This window comes from Melospiza melodia, chromosome 4 (assembly GCF_035770615.1).
Source record: "Melospiza melodia melodia isolate bMelMel2 chromosome 4, bMelMel2.pri, whole genome shotgun sequence".
Classification (NCBI taxonomy): Eukaryota; Metazoa; Chordata; class Aves; order Passeriformes; family Passerellidae; genus Melospiza; species Melospiza melodia.
Genome location: NC_086197.1, coordinates 10,810,515 through 10,831,572, shown reverse-complemented (window position 1 = coordinate 10,831,572; position 21,058 = coordinate 10,810,515). Strand labels below are relative to the sequence as shown.

Genomic DNA, 21,058 nt, shown 5'->3' with positions numbered 1-21,058 from the left:
ATTTATATGTGGAAACAGTCTCTAAACACTCACACTGCCATTTCATTCCATTTCCAACCATATTTATTGTGGTTTATCCAGTCAGATTTAGAGTCCATGAGAAGGGCATTCCAGCTTAATTTAGCCAGATCAAAAGGAAGAGTACTCTGGATAGTAAAGGATAGAAAAGATGCAATATTTCAGTTGCTGGAGGAAGAATTTCAGTGAGGTAGGATACAAATATCTACCTTAAACTTACTGTGAGCCACTGTTTCCTTACTGCAGTCTGACTCATACACAACTTTATTCCCTGGTCTTTGCCTTTTTGGCTGAGGAAGAGTGGACTTGTCATAGAAAACCCGTTGAGAGCTGCATCTCGACAGGGTGCAGAAATAGGAGGCTATTCTCTTCTTAGCTCTGAAAAATCTCCTGAAACCACAGTGAGGTCCCAAAAATCAAATTAAATTTTGCTTTATAAGGGAGTAAATCTGCACAGTTATTTAAATTAGAAATACAGAGTTTGTTGTCCATTTTAAACTGAAAGTACAGATAGAAAAAGAGTGTAAGAAAATTTTGGCTGCAAATTGGACAATTTTGCAGACAAAAATTTTAGGTGATGATTTTCAGAGGCCATTCATTATACTTAACAATGTAAGCTAATGAGCTAATATTTAAAAGTGCTGAGATTTCAAAGCTCAAGCAGACTGTCAAGTTCTTAGCTCCTCTGCAATTCAGGGTAGATAACAAGGTTTGAATCTGTGGTCCTGCTGAGGTCAATGGCAAAATTCTCATTAATTTCTAAAGGTCAGGATGTCACTTTGTATTTTGCAAAATCTTGATCGCACTGTTGAGATTTCTCACATGCAGTCATAGTACAATGTGAGGACTTACAGATGCCTAATCAGGGCCTTGGTATCTGTTGAGATTAGTCTTCCAAGGACATATATGCAGATGTAGAGAGTTTTCTTTGCTCCCTTATTAAACCTGAAAATGTGTGCCTGACCTAAAACTCAGCAGAACAACAGATAAAGCTCTGAGCTGAATTACTTGGCTAGAAGTGTTGAAACAATGGAGCAATTCCCTTGCTTTGAGCTTTTCTAGAATTGCTTCTCAATTATATCTTATTTTTTTATTAAAAAAACCAAAAACAACTCTACTTTTGACAGATTCCTAGATTTCTGCATTCCTTCCAGTGAGAATGGAGGGAGCTTAGCACATTTCAGCATGTTGCCCTGAAAAATATAGTAGTCATTTCATGAAAGCAATGTCTGTCCTGTGCCACAGTTTGCAAGGTTAAAGCTGCATGTTTGAAAGTTAGAAAGCTGTGTGACCTTCCACAAGCCCTAGACTCCTAATTCACTTAATAGCTCTTCAAATTTTAACTTCAGCTTACTGCTTCCTTCTTCATGCTTCCTTGTGCAGGTTTTCTACCTGTGCAGGGAAGCCTGTCTCCTCTCTCATGGAGTACTATTCCCCAGCCTGTGATCCACATCCTCACAAAAAGATAATCAGAGACAGGAGAGCAATAAACTTTTATTCCCTAGAAGGACTTGACATCACTAAGATCAATACACTTTCCAATCTCCTCTCTCTCTCTTAGCAGATAAGACTTGTGAGTAGATTGGTTTCTTTTGAAATGAGAAAGAAAAATGTTAGGGAAAACATGTTGACAGTGCTATCATGGGAGGTAGGATAATTACTTTAAAAGAGCCAAATTTTTAATGTGAAATAACTGTATTGGACAGGATGAAAATCTGTGCAAAACAGCTTTCTTGAGTCTTCACTGAAGAATTGATCTTTGTGAAAGAGATTGTTAAGTGTTTGTAGAAACACATCTCCTGTACGGCCTCAGTCTTACAAGTTTATTTTGTCCCATGCAGGCACCTTGATCTCATGGGCACTCAGTCCACAGAGCCACTGAGCAGACAGGCACTCTTATGATATGTCCCATTATAACTTTTCTTATGCATTCTAGAAGGATCTGAGGTTATTATCTCAAAACTCTCCTTAGTGTATGATCAGCCAGCATTAGCAACTTGCTTGGTGCAAGCACCAAGACCCATTTCTGAAGACCTATCTGTCTTGGAAACTTCCAGCAGCAGATGAAAATCCAGATGTTGCAAATTGAATCGTTTGGTATTTTGTAATCAGCCTCTGCTGCAGTCCATTATTTTGTATTGTCTTGTTGACTAAGAAGGAAAATTAATCTCTGAGCAGTTCATAACATAGTGTTTAAATATTTGTAGGCATTGTGTATCTTCCCTTAATCTTTTTCTAATCTGAGGAGATTCAGTTCTTTCAACCTTGCCTAATGGATCTTCTTTTTAATTATTTCTAATCAGTTTGTTACTCTCCTGCAGGGCAAGCTTTGTTTCCGAGTTAAACACAATTTGGCCAGTGCCCTGTCTCTAGAAAAGTTTTCATCTTTGTGTGAAATGTGCTCTCTGCAGCTGGAGACCTGTGACACTGCATGCAAATCTATCCACTGCAACCTCAGTTTTACGTGCCTGGTCTCTCCACTGCCCTGCATCTAAGCAATTGTACATGTAAATGAAAACAACAAAGCACAGAGAAATTGCAAAACACAACCACACAACCAGATTATGTTGTATTGGGCTGTTCACATTGCTGGGTAGTGGAGAACCTGGTCCTGAGTTGTTCTGCTTGCCCCTTACAGCTTGAATTCTAGGATTGAGTAATTCTGCTTGATCTGCTTGAAGATTATTAATAATGAGCAACCCTGAGCCTGCCATCAGTTTTGGAGTCTTGGCTCTGACCCATGTCATTTGGACAACACTTGAGAATACTTGGTGGAGTCTCTGAAAATAACATGCAGTGCCTCCAGGAACAATTTACCTCAAGGCTCTAAGTGTAAACTTAGGAGTGTGGTATTATTATAGATGGACTAAGGCCAAGCCTGGATGACATCCAGGCCACTAACCTGTCCCTGGAAGAGATGTCCAAACTGGCACATAATAAGTTGACTCCCTCAGATATAAAAAAATCCTTGTTAGTCTTCCCCAGCCCCTAGGCAAAAAAAATGAGTTAATAGTCTAAAGCAGTACAGAAGAGCCACCACAGTGCAGTGAGAGACAAGTCAGTGATACTCAATTAGTGTAGACCTTCAGGAGCATCACATCCCCAGGAACAGCAGAGAGAAGCACATATAGATGTACACACAGGCTGCCCTGGAACTTCCCTCCACCTCTCAGTCTTTGAGGTCATACTTTCAAGAGTCACTAAATCAGCTTGAAACAGGGGCTTACAGTCACCCTTACATTCCCATCATGAAATCAGAATGGAACAAATTGAACAACAGATGTAATTTACTTTGCTGACAGCATTGACAGATTCTGTGAGCTTTTCTCACCCCCCTCCTCCAGCCTGTTGCAGCCAATGAGGAAGACATGAGAAATTCAGAGATATTGCCACAAAGTGGAAGACATTAAATGCAGAGCTGCAACCCCCAATTTTCGCCAGCTGTGTTTTTCCTTCTAACCCTTTATTCTTGCAACACTTAAGCTTGAATTAGTAAGGCTTTCCACAAAAGAGAATGATCTGATTCTAAGAATATATCTGTCTACATGTTTCCATGGTGTTTATTCCCCATCCACCTCCGCCCCTCCAAGAAAATGCTGGGCTTTTATTGTTGTGGGGTTGAGGTTTTTTAATCATCTTTTTGGCAGGGGTTTGCATGAATGTGAAAAATTTACAGAGAATAAGCATGCAACTGTGAGCAGCCCATCACTGTGATTGCAGAGGTTATTTCATCTCCATCTGCTGAAACAGTGGTGGGTAAGGGGAGAGGGGCCATAGTTCAGAGCACTGAAGGGCCACAGCATCAATGCACTGAAAAAGCAGTTTACACATTTAATTTGCATAAATGCTGACCTCAATCTGTTTTCCTTTTCCTTGTTAACAACTGTGCATGCAACTGTAATGGTTGCTGTACCACTGACTCCAAAGTGAGTAACAGTAGTGACTTACTCCTTGGCACCTGCCACAAAAACCTGCTGCTGAACATTTGTTCAGTACACTTGTTGTGTGAAACGAAGTCTTTATGAGCCCTTCAGAACTCAACTTTGGACTTCTCAGCCCTCTTCCTCTATATAAAAAGAAACTCTCTATTAAAAATAAGCTCTTTTGGGTTGGTTATGGGAGGTGTTAATAAAGACCCTCTGCCCAGTGCTCCTGTGTAGGAAGGACCTTTTTAATAGCCCTGTCTTTCTGTTGCCCTTTCACTTTTCTTTCTTTTGTTCTTCTTTAGACTGTATCCTAATTGCTGCTGTCTAATCACCACAAAGACTGTTCTTGTCTTTAATCTTTTGTCCCAGAGCTTGAAAATTAAGAGCTAAACTACTGGGACATTTCTACACAATTTAGGATTTTGAGTACCTCTGTTTGTGGGTGCACTTCTTGAGCCCTACCACCAGTTTTATCAAGTAATGATGATATTTTGAAAAATACATAATCAGATTTCTTAGCTGTGGACCCATATCTACTAGACAAATTCACAAATAACAGACTGGTTCATTACCTAGATCCTGGGAAAGAAAAAGAAAAAGACAAGGAAATAGGCCCAAGGTCAGGACACAAGTCATGGGTATAGAACCACTTATTAAATTATTGTTTATTTTGAGTTTAACTTTTTTAACCTCTTGCTTTTAAGACAAAGGGCAATACAATTAAATCTTCACCAGTGTTACTGTGAATATCAAGTCCTTCCTGCCTGCAAAGAGAATTAGTCCATTAATATTGGCTTTATTCATTGGTTTCAGAGGGATTTCTGCCTGGGCAGGATATGAGGGCTCAGTATGATGAGTGGTCATAAGGGTGTCGTTTATCTGCACCCATGGCCCACTCTAGAACTGTCTCCTTGTAACTCCGACCCTCTGAACTGCACCAAACTGGAGACCTAAAAACAATATTGAGCACATCTTCCAAAATACACAGAGACCACAAGTGTAAAGTGAAGGGTTTAGAAGTCAATCAGAGCTATCAGTCTCCCTGCTGGGAAGGGCTTGTGGGTTTTGGTGGATGAGAGGCTGGACAGAACCCAGCAATGTGCCCACAGCCATGCCCTGGGCTGCATCCAAGGCACTGTGGGCAGCAGGGGAGGGAGGGGATTCTGCCCCTCTGCTCACTCTTGTGCTGCATCCAGCCCTGGGGCCCAGCACAGTCAGGACATGGAGCTGTTGGGCTGAGTGCAGAGCAGGGCCAGGAAGATGAGCAGAGGGCTGGAGGAGCTCTCCTGTGAGGAAAGTCTGTGATTCTGTGGAAGGCTAAGAGAGCTGGGGTTGTTCAGTCTGGAGAACAGAAGGAGAGCTCCAGGGAGACCTCCCAGTACCTAGAGGGGACCTACAAGGGAGCTGGAGGGGCTCTCTTACAAGGGCATGTAGTGATGGGACAGAGGGTGATGAATTAAAATGGAAAGTGGACAGATTTAAATTAGACATTAAATCAGGGTGGGGAAACTCTGGCACAGTTTGCCCAGAGAGGTGATGGACTCCCCACCCCTGGGAACATTAAAGGTCCAGTTGGGCAGGGCTGTGAGCAGCCTGATCTGGTGGGAGTTGTCTCTTTTCATTGCAGGGGTTGGACTAGATGGCCTTTAAGGGTCCTTTCAAACCCAAACTGTTCCATGAATATTCACCACAGAGCATTGACTCTATTGACTTTTAAAGCACATCTAGAAGGAGTCAGTCAGGATGTTGCATTGGTCTTGCCTACGTGGTGTTGCTTATAAGACTCATAAGAAAAGGAGAAGGGGCAGTTTTGTGTCAGTAATGCAGCTGGAGCTCATTCAGGCTCTTTGATAATAATTTCTTCAGCAAACCTCTTGAGTTTTTACAGTATCCCTGAATGCCTCTCAGACAAAGGTTTATTATCTGTGTGCTAGGAGTTCTAGATATTGTACATTTTATTGAGAATTTTGGATCTCATTTCACGATTGGAAACTGGATTAATTATCTAAAATGTAGAATTTTCCTAGGATTCCTAAATTGTGAATTGAATATGGAAGAACTTGGGATAAACTGATCAAGTGCAAAAAAAATTGACAGTCTTGTCTTCACTTTTTGAAGAAGGTAGTGATTATCTACATCTTACAGTGCTGTTTTTCATAGTTTTTATTTTTAAGGACTTAATTGACTATGGAAATCAATGAATAGTGTGTGCTTTTATATTCCTGTGCATGCAGTAATCAGTACTGTTCTGATGTAGCCATGGAAGAAATTGCTATCAGTCTGCTCTGAGATAAATAGAAGCATTTATAAAACAGCAATAGTTACACAGGCAGAATATCCTTTCTGGATAATCAGCCATGCAAATGTAAACACAAAATAAACAGAGATAGGAAGGGATAGCCCAGAATTCTAAGATGAAGTTAAATTTTTATATTTGGAAACGCACCACCATAGGGGATATTTTTATGCTTGAATTGAGCACTTTATTCTTTTGGAGTGAATTTCCAAAGACTTTAAAGGGCAAAAAGGTTTTTACATAACTGAGTAGCAGTAAGAGATGGAACTGCTGCAGTGGCTGTAATGAAAGAACTGTGGCTAAATAGCCTTTGGGCTCTTGAATGACTTTTTCAAAGCCCAACCTTTTCCTTTTAAATGGAAAAAAAAAGTTGTACACACTTATGTGGGAATAAGGTAACTCACATAAATCTCTGTGACTTTTATCTCTGGAGCTCTGAATTAAAATCCTGATTAAGTCACATAAGACCAAACAATTTTTGGAGGTCACTCCATGGCATTTCTGCAAATTGCAAATTCAATCAACAAGCACCCTTGTAATCAGTCAGATGAGAGAAAGGAGAGCATTCTTGGCCCCTCTGCTTTGGCAGAACACTGCAGGTGGCTCACAAGGCATGAACCTCCTCTAAGCAGATCCACTCTTCAGGAGCCATGAAGAGCAGAGTATTAAGCAGGCCAGTATAATATTATTATTGATGTCAGCTGCTGAGTACAGGAGAGTTGGGGAAAATGATCTGTCAGCCATCTGTAACAAGCAGGATGGATCAAGAGCAAGGGCTTGGCATAGCAGACTGCAGGATGTGTTTGTGGGAAGTCCTGAAGAGCTGCTCAGTCTGGGCCTCACATCTTCAAGAGCCCAGCCTGGCTCTGTGTCTGGCCTGTTCTTTCCCCACTGGTCTGTGTGGCCCAGGCAGCTTCAGAGCAGACAGGGTGACCTGAGCCACCACTGAGAAAAGCCATCTAACTTCTGAGGGAACAGTTTCAGAGAATTTTTTTACATCCTCAAAGTGCAGCTGTTTCAGCATGCTCTGAATGTGAGTTGCTTTATCACTTTGCAGTAATTGAATTTCAATATTTCACTTTTGGTTAACATGTTCCATGTTAAACTGAATTGAGATACATTCCTTTTTCTCTCTCTCTTTTACATATAAGCCTGGAGAAAGCAAGTGAAGTGGCAAAGCAAGAGTTTTATTGGAGCTTAGAATTTTTCTTTGATGTAAGGATTTCTTGTTTTTAGTGGGAGTTCAGAATCCCTGTATTTTCAGACATTCCGCAGAGATATGTAGCACCCTCCAGTTTTCACAGAAAAACAGAGAAGTCCCTCAAGAAAGCACAAAATTACAGCTGGGATGGGAGGATGTGTAAATGGTAGCTTCCTGATTATTTTTGTTTCCCCTCCCCTAGCTGAATAGAGGAATTTCCCAGAGGTAGTTGTATTAACAAAATTTAATATGCTGAGATTTTGTCAGCAAATCCACTCTTCAGATATCTAATTTGCCATGATGATGCATGTCCCTTTGGAGCACTACTGGTTGCTAATAAAAGTTGCAACTTTGTGAAAACAAAGGCCAGTAACACTGCTGGGATTTTTTTAAGGGAAGGGAGAGCCTTATGGGGTTTTTTTCCCCTCTGTTTTGAAAAGTGTGAAGTTAAATGGCCTCTGCTATCTGTCGAAGTTGTATAGTAAACTTGGGTGAAGGGCATTTGAAACCACAGATTTAACTAGGACACTGCTAAACACATTCAGCATTTCCCCTCTAGTGCTGAACAGGGTGCTGATTCTAGGTTGGTGCTTGGACTTGATCTTCAGAGGTCTTTTCCAGCCTTAATGGTTCTGTGATTCCCCCCTTCTCCAGCAAGCACAAACTGCTGTGCTGGAGAAGTATGGGACCAGGAAGCATTTTCAACAGAAATAACTTGCAGTGGAAAACAGCTCAGCTGCAGCATTGTGTGCCACAGACATTTTGACCTGCTGGTATTGGAATGCAAGCTGTAATTCTCTTCCTTACCATCAGAGACCTTGTTTTTTTTATAATGGCTGGGTCTGGTAAAAAACATCAGACTGTTAAAAACAATGTGCACCCAAGCTGAAAACAGATGAAATATGAATGTGGAAGTTTACTAACAAGTAAAATAATGTTGTGGATTTCAGTGCTTATATACTGAGAGCTAAAAAACACAGTGGAAAGACTCAGTGACAACATACTGTCAGTATCAGTCATCTGGGACTAGATAGATGAAAGTTTGGCCTTTTTCTATGTTTCTCTGACTTTATAAAATCTTTCCTAGCTGATAAAATGTGCATATCCTTGAAAAGGGGCCTGTATTTAATGAGGGAGGAAAATGTCCTGCTATAAAAAATAAGTGTGGCAAATTCATGGTAGCAATGCACTTCCCTCAAACTGCGTGGAACCAAAGCAAACATGGTTTGCTCCATGTGACAGCAAAATGGCATTCCTGTATAACTTTAGAGAAGCTCATATGGGCTATTTGACATGTTTTTCGCTTTGCCATCAAGCAGTGACCTGGTTCTGAGGCAGAGCTGATCTCATCTCCTACCTTGCTCTTGAGCAGGTGGCAGCAACCTGGTAGGACCCTTCTGTGGAACTCCTGCCTTTGCACAGTGTCTCCAGGAAGCTCAGGCCAGTCAAGGTGGATCTCCTGCAGGAGGCTGTCCTCTCATGGTTCTGGAGATTTAGCCCCAGCACTGCTTCCATTTGCCTTCTGTGCAGGGCTGTGTGGGGAATCTTGGTCACTTCTGGAGACTGCACCCTCTTGCCAGGGAGCTTAGGCAGTGTAGCAATGAAATATAGCTACACCAAAAGCTTTTAATTAATAAACCACAAGTGATGGTTCATCTGGGTCAGGGCAGGTGTACTTGGCTGAGGACATTTATAGCACGTTCAACATCTTTGAAGACCTTCAGTCTTTGTTAGGAGAGGTGAAGAAGCAAACTCTGCAGACTCCCCATTCTCAGATCTGCCTGCCATCTCCCCCTTCTCTCTTCCAGACTCATCTTCCATAGCTGCAGTTTCTTTGATTCTTTCTCGAGGGTTCTCTGTTGCAAATTAATCTTGATGTTTCTCTTGTCCTCATCGAGGCAGTCCTTTCTCAGTTAATGGCTCCATTTAGCTCCTGCAGAGAATTCTGTACAAATTGCCAATGATTCTGCCTCAGAGTGAATTTTAATTTGCTCTTTCCATCTCTACAGAGTATACAGAACGATTGGAGAACCAAGCTAAACATTGGAATCCTCTTACTTTTCTACTGTCCTACTATTTCTCCAACATGTGATGAATCTTACCTAAATTATTCATCTTTATCCCACAGTGGCTCTATAACAGAATAACCTGTCTGGAGTATTCTCTGCCCTGGTTCATGATCCCTGTGCCCTTGTCTTCACCCAGCTCTGTCTTGCCTTTCTCATGAAGACATTGAAAAAAGTTATAGGTACTTATATGTACCTAGAGAATGCACATACAGAATTTGTAAAATTCCATACTTGAGGTAACACAGTAAGTAGAGCCATAAGAGCTTGGAGAAGACAACTGAGCTTAAAATTTACTTTTTCCTTCAGTACTTCAAAATAAAAGAAACATGATTTTAAAAACAGGACCAGCTGATCAGGTGCTGCTTGTTCCTTTGACTGTCATCTATTCAAACTGAAGCTGGGTTGAACTCTCTGGTGTCTTCTTTGCATCAATCTGATAGCACCAGCTACAAAATGTGAATTTAGGAACGGTTTTAAGGAGTGACTGTGGCTTGGAGGCCCTCTAAGATTATTAGGATGCTGATGCTTAGCAAAAAATTCTACCTAGACCAAGAGCAAAGACATCTGGAAGCCTTTGCCTGTGTTTCAAACTATTGTTCCTAAGTCATTAAAAGTCAGTCTAGTTTATTTTAGTTTTTACATTTTTGCTTATTACAAAGTTAGGATTTTTTGTCCTTTTGTCTACCCCCATCTCTCTCTCTTGAGTCAGCTCTGAGACTTTAATTTTCCACTCCTTTTCGCCTGTCCTAAAGACTCAGAATGCCCAAAAGACTATTCCAGGTCAACAAGATGATAATACTTTTAATGATGCACTCAAATTTATAGATGGAAATGCTTAAATGTTTTTTATCATTTTTTAGTCACTATGTAATTAAGCTTCAATTTTTTTCCTGAGGAATTTCTGAAGATTAACTCCTAATCATACATTCCTCCCAGTTCTGTGCCCCAGCCTATTCAAGGAAGGCACTTATTCATATCAGCTCTTTTCCACTGGTAACAATAATATTGACCATTGGCCTCAGTGGAATTATTAATTTATGTGCCTTGAATTATATAAACACATGATTGCTGGATGAAAAACCAACCAAGCAAAGACAATTAATTAGATTTTACATAATGGAGGATCTGCAAGGTAGAATCTGCATGCTTATGTAATAATGCACTAAATCCACCTTTTAGGATATGTGCTGGGTAATAGGAATTATGATCCTTTCCTTGCTCCTTCTCTGAATGGTGAAGTCAGATGAATGTATGCTGTGTCTATAGACTTACTTGAAGTGTATGTGGAGAACAACCAGGAATTTATCAAGTAAAAGTATGACTTTTTTAATGTCTTTATTGACATGATACACAGCAATCTCACACCATTCAGGCTTCAAATAAACCAGCAGATTCAGGAGATGCAGGATTTCAGTGCTAAAGAAACAATCTCTGGTTTTCCCCACAGGTTGGAAAAAGTTGGCTTACTGAGCCTGTCATACACAGAAAGTCAATTTTAGTACTGTGTCTCTTGTAACTCAATCTTTAATTCTGTGTCACCTCATTGACATATTTCTGGGGCTTCTTTTAAGCATTTACAGATTTGTAAAATTAGAAATTGAGAATAATAATAAGCAATTTCCTTGTTAAAAGCAGCAAGGTTTACAATATATTAAAAATTGCATAGTTAATATAATTATCACAAGTATTACATAAAGTCCCATTATAAGAAGTATAGAGTTTAGAAATCAGATAAAAACATAATGTACAGGATTCATTAGCAGAGCTAAAAACACTAAATTTCTGCATATTTGAAGGTTGATTTATTTGTGTCACAGTCTCAGTAGTCACAATCCTATTACTCACTGCAAGTTAAGACCAAATAAGATAATTCTCAGATGTCTCAGATCTGAAAGCAGAAATTAAGAGAAAGACAGGAGTCAAACCTTCTTGTCACATGTCCTCTGATAATTCCCAAGAGCTTTCAAGGTAAAGACTCAAAGTACTGCAGAGCCAAGGGTTATTAAGCCCAAATAGGGTCTGCAGTTGAGAAGTTAACCAGAAGATATTGTTTTGTTGAGGAAAATATTTTTTTCTTCTTTGCAGACCAGCCTCAAAAATCCGGCTGTCACCAGTTATGGTTGTTAGTTAGATGTTGTTGGGAGCTGCCAGCAATATAATTTTTCTCATTTAGGATGAATATTTTCTTAATCTGTTTCTGCTGATGAAATATGTCTAGCATGAGGAAAGGTAGATGTTTCAAAGTTTTGGTTCTTCACTGGACAGATGTATGCAGGCACTTTGTAGGAAATTCACCCTACCTTAATTATTTCTGAAGGATCACCTGGATTTATCACATCTTTTTTGTTCCCTGACTCTATGAGTGTAAATTTCAAAAGAGGAGGTAGAAAAGGAAAATTTATGTTTGAAGCAAAACCTCCTTGATCAATGATAAATATCCCACTCATCAATACCTGCATGGCCCTTTATGCATCCCCTGAGCTCTGCCTGCCTGTAGCCTACCATGAGATCTTTGATCTGAGCTGAGAAAATGACTTCTACACATCCCAAAAGTAAGAAAGGTGCTTAAGCCCTGCTCCTGAAAAAGATGGTTTTCAAAACAAAGTCTTCAAGCTGGAGGATAGATTTAATGAAAGTTATTTGTTATTTCTTATTTCTGCTGTCTTCCACTCCCAATAATCTCCAATTTTAGATTGTCACAACACTTGGTTTCAGCTAGAGATCTTCCTACTGGCCATAGCCATTAGTTTTGGCTAGGTTGTTTTCTGAAGCAGTAAATTCCACAGATGGGTTACAGAAAATAGCATTTCTATGCAAAATTTCCAAATTTGCTGCCCTTTAATTTTATTAAATATGCTGCTCCTCTCAATTAATGTTATTCTGTGAAAGGTTATACACTTCCTTATAGAATACTACACTTCATTATAGAATATTTGTAGTACTAGCATTTTAAAAAGTGTTATCACACCATTCTATAGTCATTAGAAATCAATTAACAATTTATTTGAGGAACAGAAGCCTAGCCCAGGTGCCCTAACTTACTTTCCATTAAGCTGCAGATCTCCAGAACTGTGCACTGAACAAAGCAGATTTCATTTTTTATTCAGCTTGCTGCTTTCCATTGACTGATTTCCAGCTGCCCTTTTCTGATGGATTAAACTTTTCCTGTGACCCTCTGTTGTTTTTGAAAGACATTCACCACAAAGTGTCAGGGTGTGAGTGTGTGACATGTAAAGTCAGCAGAATTTAGTGAATTGTGCCTACCCCTCCCATTAAGTGACTGAAAGCCTGTGCTTGGTGATGCTCAACCACTGTGGTAATAGGTTTTATTATATTGTCTTTGAACTGTGGTGCCTGTGTAAGGAATGAGACACTTGCAAATGTGCCAGACTATTATCCCTGGGAAAGAAAAAAAAATTACCAAACAACTAATGCATGAATGTCTCCTGTGGCATTGCCAATGTGATCTCACCTGTGTCTTCTGAAGAACCAGAGGACAGAGGCACAAAGGTCTGTTAAGAAAGACTTTTATTCCTTGGCCCTTACTGAAACTGCTGATAGTAATTGAGATCAGCAGAATATAGAACTAAAACCCCTGGTGTTATTTCTAGGTGATTACCTGTACCGTTGAGAGAAAAGCCTCTGCTGAAACGCTACAGGCATGAGAGCAGTTAAGGGTGCTTGGCAAAGATGGAGCTCTTCCAGCAGACCTTGGATATGCTGAAATGACCTCTTTTTGTCATGAAACTGAGTGGTTTCTTTGACAGTACCCAGTGAAGCAGGGTAGTTTCCCACTTTGCAGATTGGAAAGCTGAGGCATAATGAGCCAAATGATCTCCCCCCAGTGCCAGAGAGAGTATGTAGGAAATAATAATGAGAAGGAATCCTTATCTCCAAGCTCTCTGAGAGATGATGCATGAATGCTCTGAAATGTGCCAGCTTCCTCACTGTTGAGAGTAGTGACATGTAAGTGTTGAGATGTGAGCTGTGAGAGGTTGGGCAGCTTGACTCAGAAAGCAGAATTATTTCCATAAATGACAATCTGCAGCTTCCCACTCATTCTGAGCTTCCAGCTGATGTAACTATTGTTCCACACATGCTGAAGTTGGCATCAGGTTGCAATCACCTGGACTGAAAGTTGTAATTTGGACCTCAACTGGTTGATATTATAGTCTTTGTTTAGAACTGTGAATTTAGAAGATGATCTACCTTTTCTGTGGGGATTCCTAGGGTTTGTAGTAAACACTCAGGGAGAAGTGTTGCACTCAGGCACCACAAAACTGAGCTGTGTACCAGGAGCTGCTCATCCTGGAGAGGTAACCTATAACTGAGTTGGTTCCTGTTCTCTGGGGGTAGCAGTACAAAATGTATTTTGCAGACTTCATTTTCTGCACTCGGGAGGTGCAGAAGGCAACACCCCTGGCCTTGCTGTTACTGCTTTGAGTAAGTCTACTCCTTTTCCCCCCAGCTTTCACCAAACAACCTATTTCTCTGCATTTCTCCTGCAGCTGTTTTTCAGGAGCTCACAGAGTACTGTTTCCTTATTGCAGGGAGGTTTTAACATAATTTAACAAACACTTAACATACGTTCATGTAACATACACTCCTGTCACCTGTGGGTCAGTCCCACAGGAATAATCTCATGTGCTACTAAAGAAAAAAAGACAGAGCACCAAGCACAGAGAAGTCCAGCAACAGAGACAGACTCAGCTCTCTGCCAATTACTGGCAGTTTCTCTATGCTTGAGAAGCTCTTGCTGTCTCTGCCCCTCAGCTTCTCTGTTATGTATATAAATGTGCAATAAAAAGGAGATAAAAAGCTGACCTCTGAAATTTTCAGACTGAGAAGTCCCAAATGCTCTGCTGTACCAGAATGCAGGTCTGCTTTACAGGACTAATTTGTGCTGATGCTGGCTGGTACAATTGTTATGCAATTGTGCAGGCATTGGGAATAACAGAGTACACTATATTCTAGTTAGATACTTTACCAGGACGTGGTGGAAGCTTCTTGCCATCTGGAAATTTCTTCATGCCAGGGAAGGTTTGTTCTTCTTCTGACATGAATATGACCTCTGCACCTGGCACCCTGGCTTTTGCTCTTTACCATTCCCTTGTACCACAGCTTTGAGAAGTTCTACTTTTCCAGCTGACAAAAAATCCCAAACTGATGATAGATAAATGCCATGCAGCTCAGGCTGTTTTATCACCATCTATCATAATTAGAGGGATGTCAATTCATCATTGTGCCCACAGAGGTAAATTCTTATGGTAGTTTTTCAATGTCATCCATACTCATTGTTTGTGCAGATTGCTTTAAATAGATATTGGTGTTCTTTGTAGGAGAGAGAGGGTGTTAAATCTCATTTCTTTACTTAATTCCAACTTGGGCATTTACATTTTGCCTTCCTGGTTTCCCAACTGGTATCTCAGGTGAGTTTTTGCTTCCATCTTTATACTTGAGGATGCTTTATTCTCATTAAAGCCCTGATGTGCAGCAGACACCAGGGGTGCCACTTTTTGGTCACATGGGATGAAATGTGGCTTGCAAGCACAAATAGTAATTAGTAAGATTTATAAACTAACTGAAAAATCCTGCAAAACTTTAAAAAAGGGAGGAGTTTATTATGCCTAGGGAATGTTAGCATCTCAGGTACTCTTCTGCCCACCAAATGTATTTATCCTGTGAGGAAGGAGCTGATGAACTGTTTACACAGAGGCAGATTTTAAGCTTATTTGTTAATGAATCTACTTTAAATCAGTGACAGCTGAAGGACCTGAGATGGAGTTCTAGATCAGTCCATTGACTGAGGACTATTGCCAGACAAGAACTTTAGTGACTCTACTTTGGAAGAACTGATTATTGTCCTATTGAAGGTCTGAAATTCCTTTCCTGAGTTGTTATGAATCTTGAGGTCCATGTATGGAAGGATATTTCTCCTGTGATTCCAACAGATGTTTAGGTTGCAAAGGAAAGAGCATTTTCCTGGAAAGAAAAGACAAAATTTTCAAAAGAGTGGAAAACAAAGGGATGTAGATTTCTTTATGCCTTTAGGTACTTTAAATTCTGCAATTTATGTTCATAAATCAATTTAGTGCTCCTGAAAATGTTAGCCACCATCTGTTTCTTTAATGATGCTATTTCTGGATTCAAAGATAATTGTTTATGAAGAGTAAAGAAGGGACTCTGGTATTTTTGATACTATTATGAAAGTGAGATTCTATTAAGGTATCCAGCAACTTTCCAAAATTTTGAACTTTGAAGGAGACTTCAAGATGAAATAGCGTTTATGTACAAGATGCTTTTAGAATATGTACAAGATCTTATTGTGGGCTAGAACTGGACCTCATATAATACAGGTTCTGGTGCTAAGATAAGACTCCCTCCTTCCTGTGAAGATGCGTAAAGTAGTGTGAAATCCATGTCATTCAGTTTACACTCTGAGATTCTCCTAGTATTCAGTTGTGTAGGAATTGTGTTTAGATAAGTGAATCATCCTTCAAGTCAAGAGAATGAAGCTTGTGAGGAAGCTTTAGAAAACACTTGGCCAGGTCAGAACATGGTGGGCCTTGAAAAGACCTTCCTTGAAAGAACAAAGCTACTGCCCTCACTGTGGTAAACTGTGAAGATTTACACAGAAAGATCAGTATTTGCCCAGTTCCCACCTGCTCCTCTCTGAGGTACCTGTGCTACACATGGGAAGTAAATGTGATCTGACAGTACACTGTGGCAATGCCTACCAAAAACTAGAAGTATTTTCCCTGGCAGCAGAGGGACATATATGTGAGCAGCCAAGTTTAGAATTCATGGGGTGGACCCTTTGAGGTGTTTTAAGTAAATTCCAAAAATTAAGTCCACAATTTTGAGCATCCAAGGAAGTGCCAGTAGGGCACATTGTTATATCTTAGGCTGTATTAGTCACTGACTAATAATAGATCAATGAGGAAATAGATGAAAAAAACAATCAAAGGAGTGGTCACATCAGAAAGAACAAAGCGAAACACTTGGTATGATTATGTGTAAACCAACCACAGGCTCTATTTACAGACCTTTCCATCTGCTCCTTTGCCTAATCATTTCTGCTTTCCCTCTCTGTCTTCTAACTTTCCTTCATCTTTCCAGATGCAGGACGCTATGGGCTATGAGTTACCATGGGTGTATTTTGTCAGTCTGGTCATCTTTGGATCCTTTTTCGTTCTAAATCTGGTTCTTGGTGTGTTGAGCGGGTAAGCTGACAGTTTTGGTGTCCTTTTTCCAATGCTACAGGGCAAGACTCCATAATAAGGGTTCTTCCCTGTCACCAGGATACTTTCAGAGGGATTAAAAATCTGAATCCAAGGAAGCTTCACATCAGCTCTGAAATACTTTGACAAAATGTCCAAATATTGCAAATAACAATACAGGTAACAAAAGCGGTGTTATTCCCTGACAGAGAAATTCAACCTCAGGACCTTCAAAATTATTTATGTCAACCTGTCATAAATTTCCAGAAAACTGGCTATTGAAGAACCTTACTGCTGGTGACTTGGGATCTCTTTGGCTGGAGCCTTGCAGTGCTCAGAATCTGAGCTTGTCTCACTAATTATCATTCCACTCTTCCAGGTCAATGATGCCATAGGAAGGGACTGGCCCTGGATCTATTTTGTTACACTAATCATCATAGGGTCATTTTTTGTACTTAACTTGGTTCTCGGTGTACTTAGCGGGTAAGCAGTACCAGGAAAATGTTTTATTATTGTTTATTTTTAAAAATTTGTATTTCTATTCCTACTCTCTGGTTACCAAAACAACGGTCAGTGGTGGGTTGATCTCAAGAACCTCAAGGCCTAGGCTATTGCTGTGCCAATAGCAAAATACAGCATTCCTAGTACCACAGAAGGAGTCTTTTGACTAAATCAAAAGAATATAAGACAATTTTTTGTCTGTAACACATTCCTCTACCTGTACACTGAGGGAAGAGGACAGCGCTGTGCTCTCCTGTGGGCAAAGCAATCCACACACCATAGAAGGGGATTATAGTAGAATTTCTGGAAGAGTCAGTAGGACTGAAGGAGGAATGAGAGCATGAGACAAATCCCTTTACATCTGTAGGGATGAAATTCCTGCCAAATTATGTCTTCTCACAGGAGAAATTTTCACATTGTTTAGAACATCTGAAGCACAGCCTACCAGGAGACTGTTTTCCCTGGAGAGAGTCTTGGGCACGTTTCTCCTTCAGTAAGCCCATCTTCTCTATTGTGCAGATTGCAAACTTGGCATGATGCAGGGAGAAAAGATCATTTCCCTCTGACCTTTTCCAAGGATGAACAGAGAAGCAGGAGAAGTCCTTTTAGTGTTTAAGCATTTTTAAGACATCCAGACATTTAGCTATATTTCAGTTCTGCAGTACAACCCTCGCTGCAAAGCATCATTTTAGTAACTTTGATTAAAAACAATGGGTATTGTCCCCAGTAGTCAAAAACTTTACTGCCCCTGGGGAGACACATAATTTAAGGAATCAAGCCAGCAAACATTCCTTGCAAGATTTTAAAAAAAATCTTCTAGGATTAGGCTTCTAGTTCCATATTTGGGCATGACTGGGGGCTACAGGCATTCTGTGTACATGTATAAATATGGTATGAGGACTTTTATGCATCCTCTTTTTGTTTCTACCACCCTGCCCCCTCTGATGAGCTCTAAATGAGTTTCATTAGGGCCTGTGCCTGCTGCCTGAGCAGGCAGCCCTGAAGTCCCTTGTCTTTTGATCAAAAGACAGGGAAAATGATCTCTGAGCAGGAGAGAGGACTTGATGCCTCATAGAAATTATGTCCTCAGTACTTGGGCCAACAAGATAGGAAGGGCAGCAGTGGGACTGGGGAAAAAGGTCCACCTTTGGCCATCTGGCAAAGAGACAGGTAATAGAAGGTCTGCAGGAGGTATTATTTCTATCTTCATGACTCCATTGAAGGAGACTAGCCATTGTGACAGCTGCTGCAAGGAGAAGGGATTCCACACCATAATGGAAGTGTGGAGAAAACTCTCAGTAATGAAGTGTTGGGCAATAATCTGTGTTTGCATATTTGGAGAGTGATGCCCTGGCACAGTGTTGAAACACAAACTCCTCATTCCTCCAGGTGGATACTCTGCCCAGCAGGTAAGGATGTCAGCACTGGTGGGGGATGGTGATCAGCTGACAGGGAAAGGGATCTGTTCCATCAGAGGTGCACTCAAGGACCCTATAGAAATGTTGTTAAAGATTATATGGTATCTGATTGGATAAAAAGTGCCTGTGAGCCCAGCCATGGGGAGTGCACAGTATTGAAGCACTGCTGATTCAATTTACCTGCACTTGGATTTTTACCTGTGCATAATTAATAGTTTAGTTTCCTCTCTCTTTTATTTTCAACTCAAAAAAAAGTGTTTTGAGGCCTAAATGTTCCACCTCCTGCCATACTGCAGCTAAACCACCACATTTAGTGGTAGGAGATGGAAACAGTCTGTAGAGGGAACTGAAAATCAAAGATGAAGTTCACCTTGTTTAAGCTGTGAGTCACTCTTTCTGGCTGTCTTCACAGTGTTATGACAGCTGCACTGTTTCTGCAAAAATGTCCCCAACTGGAGAAAAGTAAAAAGAAACTTGAGAATTTGCATCCATGAAAAAATACAGAAATTATGGGAGAAATGTTCCAAATTTTCTTTGGTCTGTATAAGCAGTTCTTAAACAATTAACTTTCTAAAGCAGTTCTAAATTCTGCTGAGTTACAAAGTGTCTTCACTTTGCAGATTCAGCTTTTTCTCTCGGAGACTTGCTATTGCTATTAGTCTGATCCATGCTGATGATCCACCTGTCTGTTCTAGATACAAAGCAGCATTCCTGGTTATCTCTGAATATCCATTCTGGGCATCTCTGATTTTTTTCCCCCATTTATCTATTTCAGGAGCTTCAGCAGGCATGTTGTGTAGGTAGGCTTCACAAATGATAGATTATCTTGGGGGGAGGAGGGTAATCACTTCTGAATACATAAGTGTAATTAATTGTACTCACAAAGACACCTTGATTGCACCTGCAAAATGAAATGCTGAATTTTGCTCTGCTGAAAGAGCTCTTTTGTAATTTGTTTTTCCTCAGGTATATCATCCATTCATGGTCCTGGTGAATTTACTAATCACATACTAGCCTAAATAGCATGTCAGAGTATTTATATGTGGAGCTGTAATCTCCTCCTGACTCGGCTGAGCACAATACAAAATTCATGTACTCCTAAGGAATATCCAGTCAGCAGATCACACAGCAGACCTCCTCAAGCCCAAGCAAAACAATTCCACATCCTTGCTCTGAGCAGTGATAAGAAGTCACTTGAGATCAGAGATGTTCACATCTGTGTTATCTGTTACAGTTAATTAATGAGGAAAAAAAAAAGGCAGAGGAGGTTCAACCTTCAGACAAGTACACCCAAGAATATAGAGTCCCATTTCCTTTCTATTTTGATCCAAATCCCAGGACACAGGCCAAACAAGCAGTTGCCTAAGGCAAATGGAGGGCAGGAGAACAGAGGTTTCTTCTGCTTTGAGAGGATCCTGCAAAACACAGTTGGCTGCTTTTGATGTTTTTGCTGTCAAGAAAGAGGTCAGAGTGAACAGGAGGCTGGCTATGGTTGTAGCTCCTCCTTGAGCAGGTTGTGTGACCTTTCAGGTATTTTTCCTAATTTTCTGTCCCTTCTTCCAACCCTTCCCATTCCTTGGTGTACTTCTCAGGGTGGATGAGATTTGAAGCCTTGTGCTCTACTTTGAGTAGTAAGAAAGTTTTGAACTGTTAGAATTCTGCTGTTTTGCTCACTTTCCATCTCGCCTCTAAATGTGAGAAATCATATCAACAAGAGTAACCTAAATTCCATCACTGGGATAGGAAAGAGAAATTTTCTTGTGAAACAGCACATAATGCAGAACTGGGTGTTTATGATATTGACCCACTCTAACCCCACACAGAGAAAACATCTCTCCAGAATATTCTGTCCTCTGGTACTCCCACTGGCAGGCATTTCTATAATTTTCTGGGAGAAGTAAACCAAAATGAAACAAACTGGATTGTGGTAAAAACAATCAGATTCACCCACTATTATACTGATGTTTTGGGTTCACTGAAAAAAGACAGATTGCTTGCTAGTTCTGCGAGCCTTTGTTGACCTCACCCTGCCATGATTGTGCAGCCTTTTTTGTGAAAGCAAAAAGACTTGAAGACTCTAGATGAACATGGCACTTCCATAAAAAGCGTCTGTGGTGCTTGGCCTGCCTGCTGGAGCTGCAGACAGTGACCATTTACTGCCAGCTGTGCTGGAGGCAGCAGCAGTGTGTGCACCTGCCTGCAATACAGCCTGGGCTGAGGCCACCATCTCCCTTGCCATGGGATGGAAAACAGCCACTGATAAGAACTCTTGATTCTGAGCTACATTTGCCCACGTGGGAGGTGGTTTGAATTGCAGCAGCAATTTCCTGAGCCACGTGTTCTCAATGGTTTAGTGTTAGTAGAGCATAGAAATTAGGACAATTTAAACCAGTTGTCTTCTTTGGAGAG

At 40.6% G+C, this 21,058-nt stretch overlaps 1 protein-coding gene across 19 annotated transcripts in view; it reads left to right on the top strand.

Moving 5' to 3' along the window:
• Positions 1–21,058, top strand: part of CACNA1C (calcium voltage-gated channel subunit alpha1 C) — a 450,530-nt gene that overhangs the window by 290,979 nt on the left and 138,493 nt on the right. For 11 of the 19 annotated variants that reach the window (XM_063153847.1, XM_063153843.1, XM_063153852.1 and 8 more), the window contains exon 8: positions 17,110–17,213. In XM_063153847.1, the coding sequence (XP_063009917.1) occupies positions 17,110–17,213 (104 nt within the window). Of the gene's footprint in view, positions 1–16,629; positions 16,734–17,109; positions 17,214–21,058 lie in introns of all 19 variants that reach the window. The other 8 variants (XM_063153842.1, XM_063153850.1, XM_063153844.1 and 5 more) reach the window with 1 other exon arrangement.